This window comes from Sciurus vulgaris (assembly GCF_902686455.1).
Source record: "Sciurus vulgaris genome assembly, chromosome: 1".
Classification (NCBI taxonomy): domain Eukaryota; kingdom Metazoa; phylum Chordata; class Mammalia; order Rodentia; family Sciuridae; genus Sciurus; species Sciurus vulgaris.
In genome coordinates, this window is record NC_136461.1 from 604,335 (window position 1) to 618,715 (window position 14,381).

The 14,381-nt window shown below is 54.0% G+C and overlaps 2 protein-coding genes across 5 annotated transcripts; both read right to left on the bottom strand.

Moving 5' to 3' along the window:
• Positions 1 to 445: 445 nt before the first annotated feature.
• AURKAIP1 (aurora kinase A interacting protein 1) lies at positions 446 to 1,943 on the bottom strand. Of its 2 annotated transcripts, XM_079109607.1 has the most exons (4): positions 1,885 to 1,943; positions 1,410 to 1,499; positions 740 to 1,185; positions 446 to 640 (listed from the first exon to the last, which is right to left on the bottom strand). In XM_079109607.1, exons 2-4 carry the CDS (start codon positions 1,459 to 1,461, stop codon positions 539 to 541), a joined length of 600 nt encoding a protein of 199 aa, XP_078965733.1. In that variant the 5' UTR covers positions 1,462 to 1,499; positions 1,885 to 1,943; the 3' UTR covers positions 446 to 538. The 2 variants fall into 2 exon arrangements, with proteins under 2 accessions (XP_078965733.1, XP_078965734.1); XM_079109608.1 differs by having other exon boundaries at positions 1,410 to 1,933.
• A 3,352-nt stretch (positions 1,944 to 5,295) lies between these two features.
• Positions 5,296 to 13,436, bottom strand: CCNL2 (cyclin L2). Of its 3 annotated transcripts, none has more exons than XM_079109580.1 (11): positions 13,115 to 13,436; positions 12,741 to 12,815; positions 12,534 to 12,643; positions 11,699 to 11,819; positions 10,424 to 10,488; positions 7,969 to 8,068; positions 7,676 to 7,780; positions 7,450 to 7,591; positions 6,827 to 6,935; positions 6,656 to 6,742; positions 5,296 to 6,527 (listed from the first exon to the last, which is right to left on the bottom strand). In XM_079109580.1, the coding sequence occupies exons 1-11, from the start codon at positions 13,403 to 13,405 to the stop codon at positions 6,080 to 6,082; spliced, it is 1,653 nt and encodes a 550-aa protein (XP_078965706.1). In that variant the 5' UTR covers positions 13,406 to 13,436; the 3' UTR covers positions 5,296 to 6,079. The 3 variants fall into 3 exon arrangements, with proteins under 3 accessions (XP_078965706.1, XP_078965707.1, XP_078965708.1); XM_079109581.1 differs by having other exon boundaries at positions 5,296 to 6,434; positions 13,115 to 13,435; XM_079109582.1 differs by lacking the exons at positions 5,296 to 6,527; positions 6,656 to 6,742; positions 6,827 to 6,935; ... (1 more) ...; positions 7,676 to 7,780; positions 7,969 to 8,068 and adding an exon at positions 8,389 to 9,909.
• Between the last annotated feature and the right edge of the window lie 945 nt (positions 13,437 to 14,381).

Below are 14,381 nucleotides of genomic sequence, written 5' to 3' on the forward strand. Positions count from 1 at the left end.
TCAAGGCACCTGGAAGACTGACAGCCATGCAGTGCCTGCCCCTGTGGCTGGACGTGGCCTCAGCCAAGCAGAAGGGCTCAGAGCACCCAGGAGTCTGCAGGGCACCACCCGCATCCCTAGGGAAACCAGGGCCTCCTGACTCCACAGCAAGCCCCACCCACAGCTCCATTCATAAAATACATTCCAGCCATCCCTGCCAACCTGCCTCTCAGCACTCCACCACCGGTGTGTGCAGTGCCCCAGTCCTGGGCTGTGTACAGCTTCCCCGTGGCACACATCGACTCAGCAGTCAGGCAAGACAGCGAGGGCCAACCGCAGCACGGACAGATAACTGGCCTCCTTGAGCCCTGGGATTCTCCAATGCAGAGGACAGTGGCCCCCACCTCGAGAGCCCTTGCCAGGCAGAAAGGTCTGGGGCAGCTCAGGATCCCATGCTAGGCAGATGTCCAGGACAAGTGGGGACAGTGGAGTCCTCCCAACATTTATTACAAAGGTCACGTGCAACGACATGGGGGGCAGGGGAGAAAGGCTCCCAGTCTCATTTATTCTTCACGTAGATCTTGGGGGTCTGCCAGCCCTCGGGGGCCTCCTTCAGGCCTGCCTTCAGCCAGATGCGCCTCAGGTCTCTCTCGAACTTGATCTGCAAGGGCAGAGGAAGTCACCACCAGCTGACTTTTGGCAAAGTCATGCACTCTCAGTCACTCACTCCCCCTAGGCCCAAGAAGGTACCCTGACACACCTGTTTCCTTTTCAGGCGTCCTTCCCGGACCTTCCGCCGCAGGAACCGGGTTCTCGTGACCAGCTTGCGGTACTTGTGGTGGTTCATCTTTCGCCGGCGGATCTTCAGCACATTTTTACACTGCATATGAGGCGCATCCCAGATTTCCTCGTGCTCCTGCCTAGCACCCCCCTCCACCTGACTGGGTGGACACTGGAAGGGCTGGGTTGGAGCAGCAGACACTGGAACCCCAGCATCCAGTCTGGGCAAGAGGTAGCGGGCAGTCAGCCAGCTCTCCAGAGGGCTGATGGCCATCTTTCTGGGGACCAGCAACTCCTCAAGCTCCAACTGGGCCCCCTTGCCAGGAAGGGATACAGCCCTACTTTGGCCAGTGGGTTGCAAGGTGTATGGTGGCCGGCAGGCATGGCTGCCCAGCACCCCTGAGACTCGCCAGGGTCGACTGCAACCTGCAAGAAACAATGTGGCGCAGTTACCCTCAGACTACACTAGGCAGGAACACTGCCACCACCCAAGCCTGGAGAGGTGACCTGCACCTTATTCCTAGTCCAACCCCTGTACGTTCTCGGGGAAGCCTACGGCCAGGTCCCTACCTCCAGCTGAGGGTGAGCTGGGCTGCCGTGACAGACGCGTTCCTAACCCAGGCACGTGTCCCAATCCTCAGGGCTCTTACCTGCCCAGGGAAGAGACCTGACCAGCTGAAAAGTCAGGCGCTGCAGGAACATGGTCGGTGGGAGGCGGCGGCCCCAGGTGCTCCAGGGAGCTGGAACACAGGTGGCCGCTGAGGTCAGGCGGGAGCGGCGGGCGGGCCAGGACGCGCGACTCCCGCTTCCCACCACTCCGGGTCCCCCCGGCCCGCAAGGAGGGCATGCCTTCACACGCCGCTCGGCCCTCGGACGCCCAGACTCCTGCTCGAACCCCGCCAGTGGCGGCGCGACTCCAACGGGCCACCGTCCCTCCCTGAGTCTCAGTTCCCGCAGGCTCCCAAGACAACAGCACGGGGCGATCAACGTCCCAACGCACCGAGGAGCAAGGGCCCGCGCGGCTGGAATTGACCACTCTACCGCCGCGCCGGACTTCCGGTCCGCCGCCAAACCCGCTCCTATGCCCGGCTCCCCCTGACGACCTCCCGGCACCCCGCTTCGCACCGACACAAGACCCCGGGACTCAGTGAGCGAAGGCTTCCGGTTCGAAGGGCAGTCCTAACGCATACGTCAGTTCCGCCTCGTCCCTCGCGGAAGGAAACTGCACTCCCAGTCTCCCCCGGGGTGTCTGCGCGCATGCGCCACCTTACGCGGCGCCTCCGGTCCTCCTCGGCGGGCCCAAGACTGCGGCGACGGAAGTGGCTGGGGCCGTTCGGTCGGAGCTCCCTCCGGGGCTGGGGACCAGCTCTGCGCGAGGCGGGGCCGGCGGAACTGGCGGTGACTCGGTTGACAGACTCCTTTCCCTTCCCACATCTAAGAGCTTTTCTAAGGCAGACAAGCTCCGAAACTGTACCCGGGGAGGGAAAAATCAGACGGCACGCCCAAAGCAAACTCTGGGGATCGGCTTTGCTGACCCCCTAAGGCTGCTCAGCGCCTGGCCATCTACCTAAACAGGCCTGCTGGCTAGGATGGACGAGGTCGCACAGGGGACCCCACAAAGGACCTGCAGGGGCGCCTGATGCTCAGAGGCTGGCCTTGCAGCAGGGACATCTAGGGAGTCTTAGCAGGAAGACGCCAAGCAGATCATCCCGACTAAGCAGCGAGTGGCAGGGAGGATAGGCCAGGTGAGGGCAGAAACTGCAGGCTCCAGGCCCGGCTCTGTAACCGAGGTGACCAGGCAACACAGGGTCCTACCTCCCCGAGGAGCTGCCCAGGACTCCCAAGCAGGAAGATTTTGACCACTTTTGGAAGCACAGCATCTCCTAGTAACTGGTCTTGTCACAAAGGGCAGGATGGTGCCCTCAACTCCAGTCCTCAGACTTCCTTCACCTAACTAGGGTCCAGGAAGATGCAGAAAAACCAGGTCTTCATGTTAAGAACAGTCCAGGCAAGGGCAAAAAGCACCTGGGCAGGGGCTGGCAACCTTGGCCTCCAAGCTTGAGGAGACAGGCTGTAGGTAAGAGTACCTCCCCAGGGTCAGAGACTAATATGAGAGACTAGTGCAAGATCTCCAGTCCGAGTCTTCGGGAGCTGGATGGGGCCAGAGCACCCACTCCTGCCATCTCAGGAACCGGCCAAGCTCTAGCTTTCAGGGAGGTGAGCCAAGCTTGTGAGTTCCTGTTCCCCAGCAGACTCCAGGCCAAAAGGGAAGGGTTCAGCTGGAGCAGAGGAGCTGCTTAGTCAGCTTGGCCATGCAGCAGATACAGGGCTGGGACATCCTCAGTCACAGCAAGCACAGGATGTGTTCCCCCCAGCCCACAAAATGCCCTTGCCAGGTCTGCCAGGCTGCTTCCCACAAGAGTGGCAGAACACTTGTAGGGGCATCGGATAGGGATGACGTGAGCAGTTCCTGCCAAGCTCGAGGTGCTGGAATCTGACCAGGGAGATCAATCTTTCATAGAGATTGGAGGAAGAAAGACCGTAATGAAAGAATTGGGGTGTGTGTGCTGTTTTCTCAATTTTTGTGTGTGGCATTGGGTATTGACCCCAGGGCCTCACACATGCTAGGCAAGCACTCTACCGCTGAGCTATGTTGCCAGGTGGCTCTGTGGCCAACATTAAGTTGCCAACACAATTTTCATTGTGGTCTCGTGTCAGGTTTCACTAAGTTGCTCGGGCTTGCCCCAAATTTGCAATCCTCCTGTCTCATTCCTCCATGACAGATGGGATTTCAGGCATGTGCCACCAGGTCCAACTTTAGTTTTGTGTTTGTATTTTTTTAATTGATGGAACTCTAGTCTCAATTACTACATGCATTTCCCAAAGTACCCATTTGCCTCCAGAAAAAAGTTTTTCTTCAGAACTTTTTACAAATTTTGCAGCTCTGACCTAGAGGTTGGAAAGGTATCAAGGGGTATGGCTGAGGGCAGGCCAGGATGGGGCTTATGCTGTAGCCTGAGCTGAGGAGCCCTTAAATCTTGGGCTAAACAAACCATAAGCCAGGCAGGCTGCCTGCTGCCTTGTCACAGCCTGGCAGCAGAGTGCTACAGCCAGCTTATGCCGGATCCCACCATGACAACTAGCTGTACATTTTCAGTTTTATACCTTGCTGTTAACACAGCCATTCTTCAACAAACTTTAACAAAGGGAAATACTCAGGGCATATCACTTCCTAGTTGTTTACTTTTATCTATGATCTTAAGGTCATTTGAGTATTACAAATAGTGATAGAACACTGTATGTAGAGTAGCTATTTCATTGAATAAAATTGTGTTGGCAAGTTAAAATTGGCCACGGAGCCACCTGTTGATCTTTACCAGCATCCCTGGGTCTACCACTGTGCCTGACCACAGTTCCTCAGAGGTGGGATCTGAATAGAAGCAAAGCAGAAGCAGTGGTCTCTTCATCCCATGCTGCATGGATCCCTCATAGGATGAGGGAGATGTTGGTCCCATAGCCTCACTAGGCAGGGCCACCAGGGTGACCCATCCTTGGTGGTCAGAGCCTACACACTGCTGGCTGCCTACAAGATGGACTACTGTGTTCCTAAGGTCCTGGCCGTGAACATGTACCAGTGCAGCTGAGCTGGCCTATGAACTGCTCCACCTGCCCTGGAGAGGGGCAGAGAAACCCCATGAGCTCAGCCTGTTGTAAGGTTTCCAGAGTGCACCCCAAGTTTTTTCCAAGGCCCAGGACTGCCTCTCAGACATGGGGGGCTCAGAGTCCCAGTGGATGATGCATCTTGTGCCCTTGCTACTGAGCCCAGAAGGGGTCCTTGGGCAGCAGCTGAGGACCAGAAGCTTGGAGCTTCCACCAACAAGGCTGTGGCCATCTCTTACAGTTGCAGCACCTAATATGCTCCCTGGAGGGTCAGAATTAGCCCTGAGGGTCAGGTTCATGATATACTGGAGCTGACAGAGCTCAGGAACCACAAGTGGCCACATGCTCACCAGAGAGTGCAGAGCAGCTGCTGTCTGCCGTTGCCAGGCAGTCACAGAGGCCTAGGCTGGCAGGAAAACCACCCCGTCTACCCCTGTTGGAAGGCTGGACTCCATCTATCCTTCCTTTTACATACAGGTGGGGCTGGCTGTCTTTATCCATGGAACCTCAACCTCTCTGCTGCTACCCAATGGGCCCTGGACCCTGCTGTGAAATTGAGGGGCTGATCTAGGAAGGTGACCACTGACAGAAGAGCCAAAACCAGATAAATGACAGGCCCAGATGGGACACAGCACCATCCACCTCAGGGACAGGAAATGGCTCCAGGCCTAACTTTCTCACCTGCACACGGCAAGGCCTGGCTCTGGGAAGAAGGCCCCTCAGATGCCAATTCTGGCTGTCCTGTGCCGAGACGTGCTCCATGGCACTGCAGTACTTTCTTGTCTTTACACCTTCCTCCTACACTTTGCTCCCACACCCAAAGTAGTCTGTCATCTCACTTCAAAGGGCAGACAGTTTCAGGAGGTGCAAGGGAGCTCAGTACAAAAATCTAACACTTTAATGACAGCAGGGATGGTAGCTCAGACGTGCCATAATAGCTCACAAGCAAGCAGAATGATAACCTAAAAAGCCTGTAACATCCCAAGCGTCCTGAGAAGAGAACTGTTTATTCAACCACGTAAAATGCATATATAGGAAACTTCTCTATTTGGGAGCTGGTGGCCAGCACGCAGCATTGCACAGATAAAAATATACGACTTTCAACACAGACCTAAATACCTTCACATTTTAAAAATCAGAATTCTCTACACAAGTTTTAAGCTGGCAGAATTCCAGTTCTGAGTTTTCATACATAGCTTTCCTTGTATTAAACACATGTTTATTTACAATGTGGATAGAGAATAAAGGGCTATTAAGGCCATTTTCTCATTGTGAAACACCGCAAAATATGTACATAAGTACAACCTAATATAGGCAAAGGTTCTAAAAATCATCTTTCTTGGCTTAACGTAATTGAGCATCAGTACGGGAGTGAAGGAACAGCTTGTCGATAGCACCCAGCCACACCAACAGGATGTGTGCCTCTGCTTTCCCCTGGAGCTGCCCATAGGGCTCCAGCTGAGGACAACCTCACCTGGGGACAGGTGTGTGCCATGCCCCAGGTCACCCTAAGGGCACCTCGCCACCCCCTCAAATCCATTTCCAAGTGCATCTCAAGGTCCAGAGTCAAAAAAGTTTTCCAAAAACTATCATGGCCACAGGGCCACTTGAGCCACGTGCGCCCCATGGGAAGGTCCATGACGGCCATGAGGGACCCACCTCACCTCCGATGCCTGCTGTGTCCAGGGTGGTCCCGCTCATAGCGATGGCCTGTGCGCTCATATGACCTTGAACGCTCCCGCCGCTGATCTCTGTAGTAATGACTTTTCTTCTTATATTTTCCAGAATTATCTGCCCGTTCCCGTGAGCGGCTTCGAGATCGAGATGAACTCCGACTCCGGGACTTGTGTGGCTTCTGGGTGGGGTACTTGCAATCCTTGGATTTCCGGGAGCCCCTCACCTCGGAGCCTTTGTAGGGCGCCCCTCGGTGTGCCTGCCTTGGTGGGGAGTCACTCCGGCTTCGAGAGCGGCTCTGTGACTTGGACCCGCCAGATGTAGAGCCGCTGTCGCTTTTTCTGTGAGGAAGGACAGCACACCTGGGACCACACGTGTGACTGCCTGTCCCAGCCAGGCCAGGACACACCCAGAGGGGTTGGCAGAGGCGCGACCTCCAGGTTTAGGGAAACAAGAAACCTCAGGGTAAGAGCCACTGTCTTAAGGGGCAGCCCATCACCTCCTGCCGCCCCGGGGAAAGGCCCACCCTCGATAGGGCTCTAGGCAAGCCCCAGGCACGCACCTCCTCTTAGGAGAAGCAGACCGTGACGGGGACCTCGAGTAGCTCTGCTCACGGCTCCTGCTCCGGCTCTCTCGTGCCTTTGGCAAGCTGCAGACAGGAGTGGAGCAGTTACACACCAGCAGCGTCTCTGCCCCCCACCAGCGGCCACCTGAGCAGCTCTGGGTGTCTCACCCGTTCACAGGGCTGTCGGCCTCAGCTTTCTTCCTGCCCTCCACTTTCCTCTTGGCATTCTTCACAGACAGTGGGGAAGGCTTACTTCCTTTGCCTTCTTTGGGGGATTCTATCAAACCAATTTTAAGTTAAAAACCAAAACAGAAATGTTCCAGGAAGAAACCCATTAGTAGAGCAAGATAAGGCCACTTTTGTGGGGCTGATGGAAACACAAATTCTAACTTTCAACCTGGACTCGGAAGCTAAGCATGTACCAGGAGGATGCAGGTCATTCTTCCTTAGGGACTAGGCAGTAAGCATCACTCTTATCTCTAAGGTCTGACACCATGATCTATGTCACAGATGTAGAATTTTCATCAAATGGGTAAGTGGAGTAAACCAAAGCACTTCAGGCTGCCCATGTTCCTTGCTAATGAAAACAAGACAAAATCCTTTGGGGTCCCATCTCACTGTAGATACCACGGATGGTCGGTCAGGGCTTGCAGCACCTGTGCAGCCGAGACCCAATGCAGGTTCAATTTCCAGGGAAATCTGGAAGGCAGGAGTGCCCCTCAAGATGAAGGCCCAGGAGGCTCACCAGCTCTACCCTCGTGGGCAGCAGAGCCCCGACCTAACATACTCACCCAGCTTGGGGGCAGGTGAGAACCCTGAAGCGCTGTCCAGCACTGGGGCTCCCCCAGGCAGCAGGCCCCTAGCCTGTGCCTTCGCTTCTTCAATAGCATGCTTTCTCTTTTCCACTTCACTTTCCAAAAGTGTCAAGTCGACCTAAAAAGTCATAATTCCTGTATTCAGAACCAGATGCTCCTGGCCAAACACAGATGAACGTTACATAAAAACACCCAAAAGAACCTTTTTCCGTGTATAAAGCTGCAGGATTTTTAAGCAGATTTCTTGAATTTCTTCTTCAGTTGCTCCAAACAAAAGAAACCAGTGCGGACGATTGGGTAAAGGGATCTGTAAACACAAATGCCGTCAGGTCACACTTTTCTCAACAACTTCAAGGTCAACAAAACTCTTAAGGCAACTAGCACAGCAAGGTGCAGCAAGCTGTAGCAAGCAGCTCTAGCACAGATGAGAGCAGCTCAGCAGGTACACCAATGTTACCAAGGGGAGAGCGCCATGCTGAGCAGCAGTGCACTGACCTCTAGCGTCCGGGCAGCGAGGTAGATGCAGGCACAGGCGATGCTCTCGGGCTGGAACCGTACAAAGACATCTGTGCGAAGACTGTCGTTCATGTAGTTCCTAAAACCGAGTACAGCAAGAGTTGTGGCACTAGCAATCCTAGTGCCATCTGCATCACCTAAGGTAGCTACACCTCTACGTAGTCTACTGCTGGGAGTGAGACCTAGGCAGTCCTGTGAATCCCAGGAGTTAATGGAGGAACATTTTAGCTGCTTTTTCTGAATACAGGACAGAAAGAGAAATTACTAGGGGAAAAAAAAGCTGGCTGAATGTCAGAAATACGGGCTGCTATGAACGAGAACCGACTTTAACTTCACTTTTCCCTCAGCTTTTGGCCTGCTATCATGCAAAAGCACATTGCCTCAGAAAGAAAACACTACTTAGTGGTTAAAATGTATTTGATTAAAGAAATCTAAATGCTCAAAATCCATAGTGCAGAGAAACATGCAAACTCAAATGAACGGGCTGAGCACGAAGCCTCGCAGCTGAGACAAGCTGTCCTGCGTTCCTTTCCCGCGGAGAGTGCTCGCGGCCTGGTCCTTCTCCAGATAACCGAGCCACAGCTTCCACGAAGGAGTCCACTTGCAAAAGGGAAAGGCCCTTGGTGCAGTTCAGGTGCATGGGAACGTCATGCAGGAGGCCAGTGCCCGAGGGAGTCCTCTTCTCGGGCTTACCAAAGACCGTTTCCAAACTGTCCCATTTCAACAAGGAGTCTTGAAATGAACATTCATAAAATCAGACAGCAGCAACAAAATACTAAAAAATACTTAAAGTTTCAACACAATAAGTACATTCTTAAAACTTTATTATACTTTAGAAGATATGAAAATACAAAACTTTGCATTTTAAAAAAAGGCTTAAAACTGGCTATATTTTTAATGTTTTCCTTTAGATATATTTCTCAAAAAACTTATAGTCAAACCTCATATTAGTTTTATTAATATTGCAAAAACAAATAATTCCATGAGAAGACAGTTGAAGAAGTCATACATTTACTGCCCAACATGCCCTGATAATGGCACAGTGCACCCTGGTGTCAGGCCACACCCACCTGTGGGTGACCTGAGGGATACTGCCCTCCACCCAATATCTTTCCCCTCAATAAACCCCGGAGAAGGTAACATCCACACCCTTTCAGATGCTAAACAATAAATTCCACAGATGCCTACGAGAGGCGGCTGGTCTGGAGGTGCTTGCTCCAGGGTTCAAGAGGCAGTGTGGCGGCAGTATAGCCGCTGGTCCAGGAGCGACCATGGGTGAAAAGCCCAGAAGTTGGCAAACATTTTGTTTCTAATAAAAAATTTTCAGTATTCAAACAATGACACTATTCCATTAAGTTTTAAGTTCTAAAAAACAAATGAAATCCTCAAAACATATAAACTTATTGCTACATTTGAAATAATTTACAACATTTTGTAAAGAGTCCAAAGAATAATTTAAAGATGCACACCTTTCCTGAAGGGAGTCCAGCTGAGCTGCTGCAAAGAGCAACATCAGGGCCTGGAGAAGTAATGGCACAGTCCCACACCAGCAGCCTCAATTCCCATCGGCCAATTGTCATTTCAGCCCTTACAGCTTCCCACAGATGTTTTAGAGAAAGGTACTGCATCTTTATTGTACAGGTACAGCAGTTTTAAGGGGACAAAGTCCAAGTCAAGAGACAGTTACCAACTCTAATCGATACAATTACCAAAGCACGACAGGATCAACAAGAAGCACAATCGTCAGAGAACCACAAGCAGCAGTCGGCCATGACTATACTATCGTACGCATACCACCAGTCTAGAGCCAGCCTTCGGTGGAGAGCCTGCACTGGGTTGGCTGGAGACGGCCGCTGTCCCTGCACCAAAGCGCTTGGACAGCAGAGGAGAAGTCTTAGTCACTTACCCTCAGAGGCTACCCTTTGATTGAAAGAGTACAGAAAAGAAAAGTCAAAATGGGTTCTCTGCAAAGCACTCACAGCACCAGACAATTCAGTCAGCAATATGACCCTATAGCCTTAATTCTGTGGGGAAAAGGGCCAGAACACCCCAAACACTACAGTGACGCTTCAGGATGCATCTCTAGCCTATGCCTATCAGAACCAGCCCAGAAATTGTTGCAAAACTTTCTCCCCACTTTCTCCCACAGGATGCAGTTCCCAGGAAATTCTCTGTGCCCAGGGGAAGCCCACTGACTGCTCTCCTCAAGGTGGGGAATGCAGGGAATCCAGGGGCAGGGATGGGCCACCTACCGTTACACCAGTGCCTGTCATTTTGGGAGGCTGCCAGGCATTTACACGGCAGATCACTGGGCATGGGGACAACACCAGCCCACAACCAAGTCATGGGACCGACTACCCACTGCCCAAGTGCCTCAAGTAAACATTCCTGCACTGCCCTTGCTGGTCTCATGAGACAAGGAAGGTCAACTCACCATGCAGTCTGGACCAGGTGTTGGTTACGCTCACACTCTAACACCTGAAGGTACATAACGATTATCTGGAAGATATGGGTCAGGCAGTTATTACCAAGAACCTCATGAGTAGGGAACTCAGATCTTGTGGGTGTCCATGCAGCAAAAGAACCTCAAGCTAGATCCCAGGGGTGGGTCCTGGTCACATCCGGCAGACGGCTCAGCTGGAGGGGAGCTCCTGTGGGTGCACCTGCTGCCTGCTTCTGCAGCGGGGCAGCATGCATGCACCTGAGGACCGGCTGCACCCTGTGGCACAGAAGTCCGCGCCTCTCCTACGGCCCACGTTCATTCTCGTCGCCACACCTTTTCTGCCAGCGAGACTGGCCTGCCCTAAGCCACAGGTGATGAGTGTGTCCCAGCAGCAAATATACACAACGGGGCACAAAATACTTCCAGCAAGTAAAAGAAAAGCATTTAAGTCGTTGGTGGATAATTTACCAAGAATTTGAATAAATGTCAGAAAGTCAAAGACGCAAGAGAGAAACTACAGTGAAACTCACCAATGAGAATTGGTAAGACTGAAAGTGTAAGCAGTCATCTTCTTTTTTCCTTTCTTTTTGTTTTTTGGGGGCAGGGGTACCAGGAATTGCTCGACCACTGAGTCAAATCCCCAGGCCCCCCCCGCCTTTTTTTTTTTTAATCTCGAGATAGGGTCTCACTAACTTGCTTAGGGCCTCACTATGTCGCAGAGGCTGGTCTTGAACTTGTCATTCTCCTGCCTCAGCCTCCTGAGTCACTGGGATGACAGGCGTGCGCCATCACAACTGGCAATGGTTATCTTTTTAAACAATGTTTTTTGCTTAGGCATAGCACATGAAATGCCTACAGTGCTTGGAATAAACTTAAAGTACAGCAGCACATTATTAACTACACAATGCATATTGGAAAACTTAAGTTCATCTTGAAGCAAAGGGGTTCAGAATTCTTCCCATTGTCCCATAGAGAATGGGACTTTCTCTAAGGTGTCTTTAGAAACCTAACTTTTGGGAAATAAAAACGTATGCTGACAGATTTCATTTCCACAAGTTCACCACTATTTTTCTGAAAGCCCAAACCTAAAAAATACCATTTCCAAAGATCTTTTAAAAATGTAACTAGAATAGCACAAGAGGGCTAAAGTGTGAAGAATCACTTTGAGGTTACAGCCACGACCTGGAATACTGAGTCAGGGACACATGTCATCTCCGAGGCCTTCAGGCTCAGGGAGTGTAGGGGCAAAAGCCACCTCATACCCACCTTGTGAGGGTGCTTCACGTGGACACAGAAGCCCAGCTCCTTGAGGACTCGTCTTTCTGCCTTTATGATCTGGTTCTTCAAGTTGACATAATCTTGATCTAGGAGAAGAGGCACAGGTTTCCTGCAAGGAGAAAAGATTGTGTGGCCACATAAGGATTAACAAAAGAAGATGTTTCAGAGCTGCAGATGTGGCTCTGTGGTAGAGCACTTGTCTAGCATGTGTGAGGCCATAAATTTGATCCCTAGCACTCCAAAAAAAAAAAAGTCTTTCAGGGTACACTATCACCTCCTTAGAGGGAGAATCTAACATAAACATCGCCACACAGACACTGGCTGCAGACTCCATTCCTTAACTAACGAATTACAGAACAGGCTTCGAACTCCAGGGCCGACCTACTTCTTCCTTCTCTATAACCTGCCCCATCCTGTTTGATAAATAACATTCGGGTAGACAGACAAACACTGCCTGAACGCAACAGGGTCTAAGGATCTCGTTGCACAAATGCTAAGTGCACTTTGTCTGACTCAAGGTTAATAGGTCAGCTGGGAACAGTGGGAGCCAACTGGGAGGCTGAGGAAGATCACAAGTTCAAAACCAGCCTGGGCAGCGGAGTGAGACCCTGGGGATGTAGTTCGGAGGTAGAGCGCCCCTGGGTTCCATCCTGGGATGCTGGCTGTGGGAGGATGGGAGTCCCTGCCCTGGCGCAGCAGCACCACGCGGGAGCCAGCACCTCACAGGCGTGAGCGAGGCCTCCTGCACTCCTGAGGGACCCGGGCGGCCAGCCTCACATCTGGAGCTGCCAGAGGCTTGGACACACTCGGACAGAAGACTCACTTCTTTTCTCGCAGGTGCCGGAGGCGATGGAACACATTGATGACATCCCTGATTCTCCTCGGAGCCTCTTCTATTTTGGACGCCAGGTGCACACAGGCCATAGACACGTGCTGAAAGGAAGCGTGGAGACGCGGGTCGGTGCGGCCGGTGCGCGTCCGCGCCTCCCAGCGCCCCCGGCGGCGGCGCGAGGCGGCAGAGGCGGCCTACCTCCATGGAGTGCTTCACGAAGGACTTGGTGTAGAAGAACCGCTGGAACAACACCTGCCCCGTAGCCATGGCCACCTAGACGGGGAAGCCTCGTCACTTCTGGACGCAGACTCCAGGGCTCCGCGCGCGGGACCCCTCAGCACAGACGCAGACCTTCTCCGGGACCCCAGCGCTCCGCGGTCGCCGGGCTGCCCCTGGGGAGGTTCGCGGCCCGGCTGGGGAGCGCCAGGGGCCTGGGGCGCGGCGCCGGAACCGGGGCCCGCTTCCCGGCGGGGTCGCGGGTCCGGGTCGGCGGCGGCGCGGGCCGTTCCGCCAACAAAGGCCCGGCCCCTCCCGGCCGGCGGTTACCGCGAGGCTCGCGGCCGCGCCCTTACCTGCGGCAGGCGGAGCAGGATGCCGGCCGCCTGGATGAGCTCGCAGCCCACCACGCGGAGGCCGGTCTCCGTGTCGGTGTCCAGGCCGCTCGACATGGACGGCGTGAAGCGGAGCTTGTCGTCGGGCAGCAGGCAGTTCTCCAAGGTGATAAGCACGCCAGAGTACAGCCTGTCCCCGATCAGCACCCCCTGCGACCCGGGCGCGGCGCCCCCCGAGCTCGGGGTGCCGGCCGCGGCCGCGGGGACCGCCGACCCCGGAGCTCCGGCCGCCGCCGCCGCCGCCGCCGCCATTTTGTGCCGCCGACTCCTTTCGGGACCCTTCCCGGCAGGGCGGCTCCTCGCGACACTCACGGCCGCCCCGCCCTGCCCCACGCCATTGGCTGTGATCGGTCGCCGCCTCACGACTATTGGTTGCGTGACCTGTCCGTCAGCATCGCGTCAGGCGTCGACGCCGGAACTCGCGCGGGCGAAGCGGACTCGTTACCCAGGACCCTCCGCGGCGGGGCTCGACCCGGAAGCGAGTCTGTCCTGAGAGGACAGATGCTCCTAGAGGCCAGGGTCTTAGGGCTCGCGCCTCGGGAGCCTGTGGCGTCCAGAAAGTGGCTCTCGGTGGGAGCTGGGGAGGGACGACCCTTCCCCTGCAGTCCCCGGAGCGCGACGCTGTGCGTTGAGCCGGTGCCCGTTAACGCGGGGCGGTTGCCTGGTAGTTAGTGCTCAACCCTGCTGGCTTCAGGTTCGCGATGCATCTGTGGGTCCTGGACCTCACACCTCACAACCTCAGCCCATCAGGAAGTGGCGGGTAACAGGGAACCGGACATGTCGGATTTGATGACCCTACAAAGCGCCCGGAGCAGGTGCACGCCCAGGGTAGCAAGGAAGCGAGCCTGAGGTTCCAGCGGTGGTGGGAAGGGACTTGCTTACTTGACCCTACAGACAGCGTTTGTGAAGCATTTATGTCTTGACTCTATTGATCCTCCAGGCCATCTTGGGTCTGCCTAGAGACGCTGTGGAGCAGCATCAGGTGTGTTAATTACCTGTCGTCACACGGAGATTTTCACCAGGGTTAGGAGACCGGATGGGAGAATGGTGGGGAAGCCCAGAGAGATGCTGGCAAAGCGGGATGGGGGTAGATTGGAGGGTAGGATATTCCTGAGTCGGGTAAATTCACACTTGAGCTGCCTGTGTCTGCTCAGCTCCAAGAGAGGTTCCCAATGGCTCTCGCCCAAGTCCAAGTGTGGACTGTCTTATTCCACAGCTCAAGCAGTGT

What these genes read in the sequence shown, in the direction of transcription:
- AURKAIP1 (XM_079109607.1), bottom strand. Translation starts at nt 1,461, where the DNA reads ATGTTCCTGCAGCGCCTGACTTTTCAGCTGGTCAGGTCTCTTCCCTGG. An exon ending in CAGGTCTCTTCCCTGGGCAG is followed by an intron (nt 1,186 to 1,409) that starts GTAAGAGCCCTG and finishes TGTTTCTTGCAG; the next exon opens with GTTGCAGTCGACCCTGGCGA. An exon ending in GACGCCTGAAAAGGAAACAG is followed by an intron (nt 641 to 739) that starts GTGTGTCAGGGT and finishes CTGCCCTTGCAG; the next exon opens with ATCAAGTTCGAGAGAGACCT.
- CCNL2 (XM_079109580.1), bottom strand. Translation starts at nt 13,405, where the DNA reads ATGGCGGCGGCGGCGGCGGCGGCGGCCGGAGCTCCGGGGTCGGCGGTC. An exon ending in AGCTTTATACACGGAAAAAG is followed by an intron (nt 7,592 to 7,675) that starts GTTCTTTTGGGT and finishes ATGACTTTTTAG; the next exon opens with GTCGACTTGACACTTTTGGA. An exon ending in CTCACCTGCCCCCAAGCTGG is followed by an intron (nt 6,936 to 7,449) that starts GTGAGTATGTTA and finishes TTGGTTTGATAG; the next exon opens with AATCCCCCAAAGAAGGCAAA.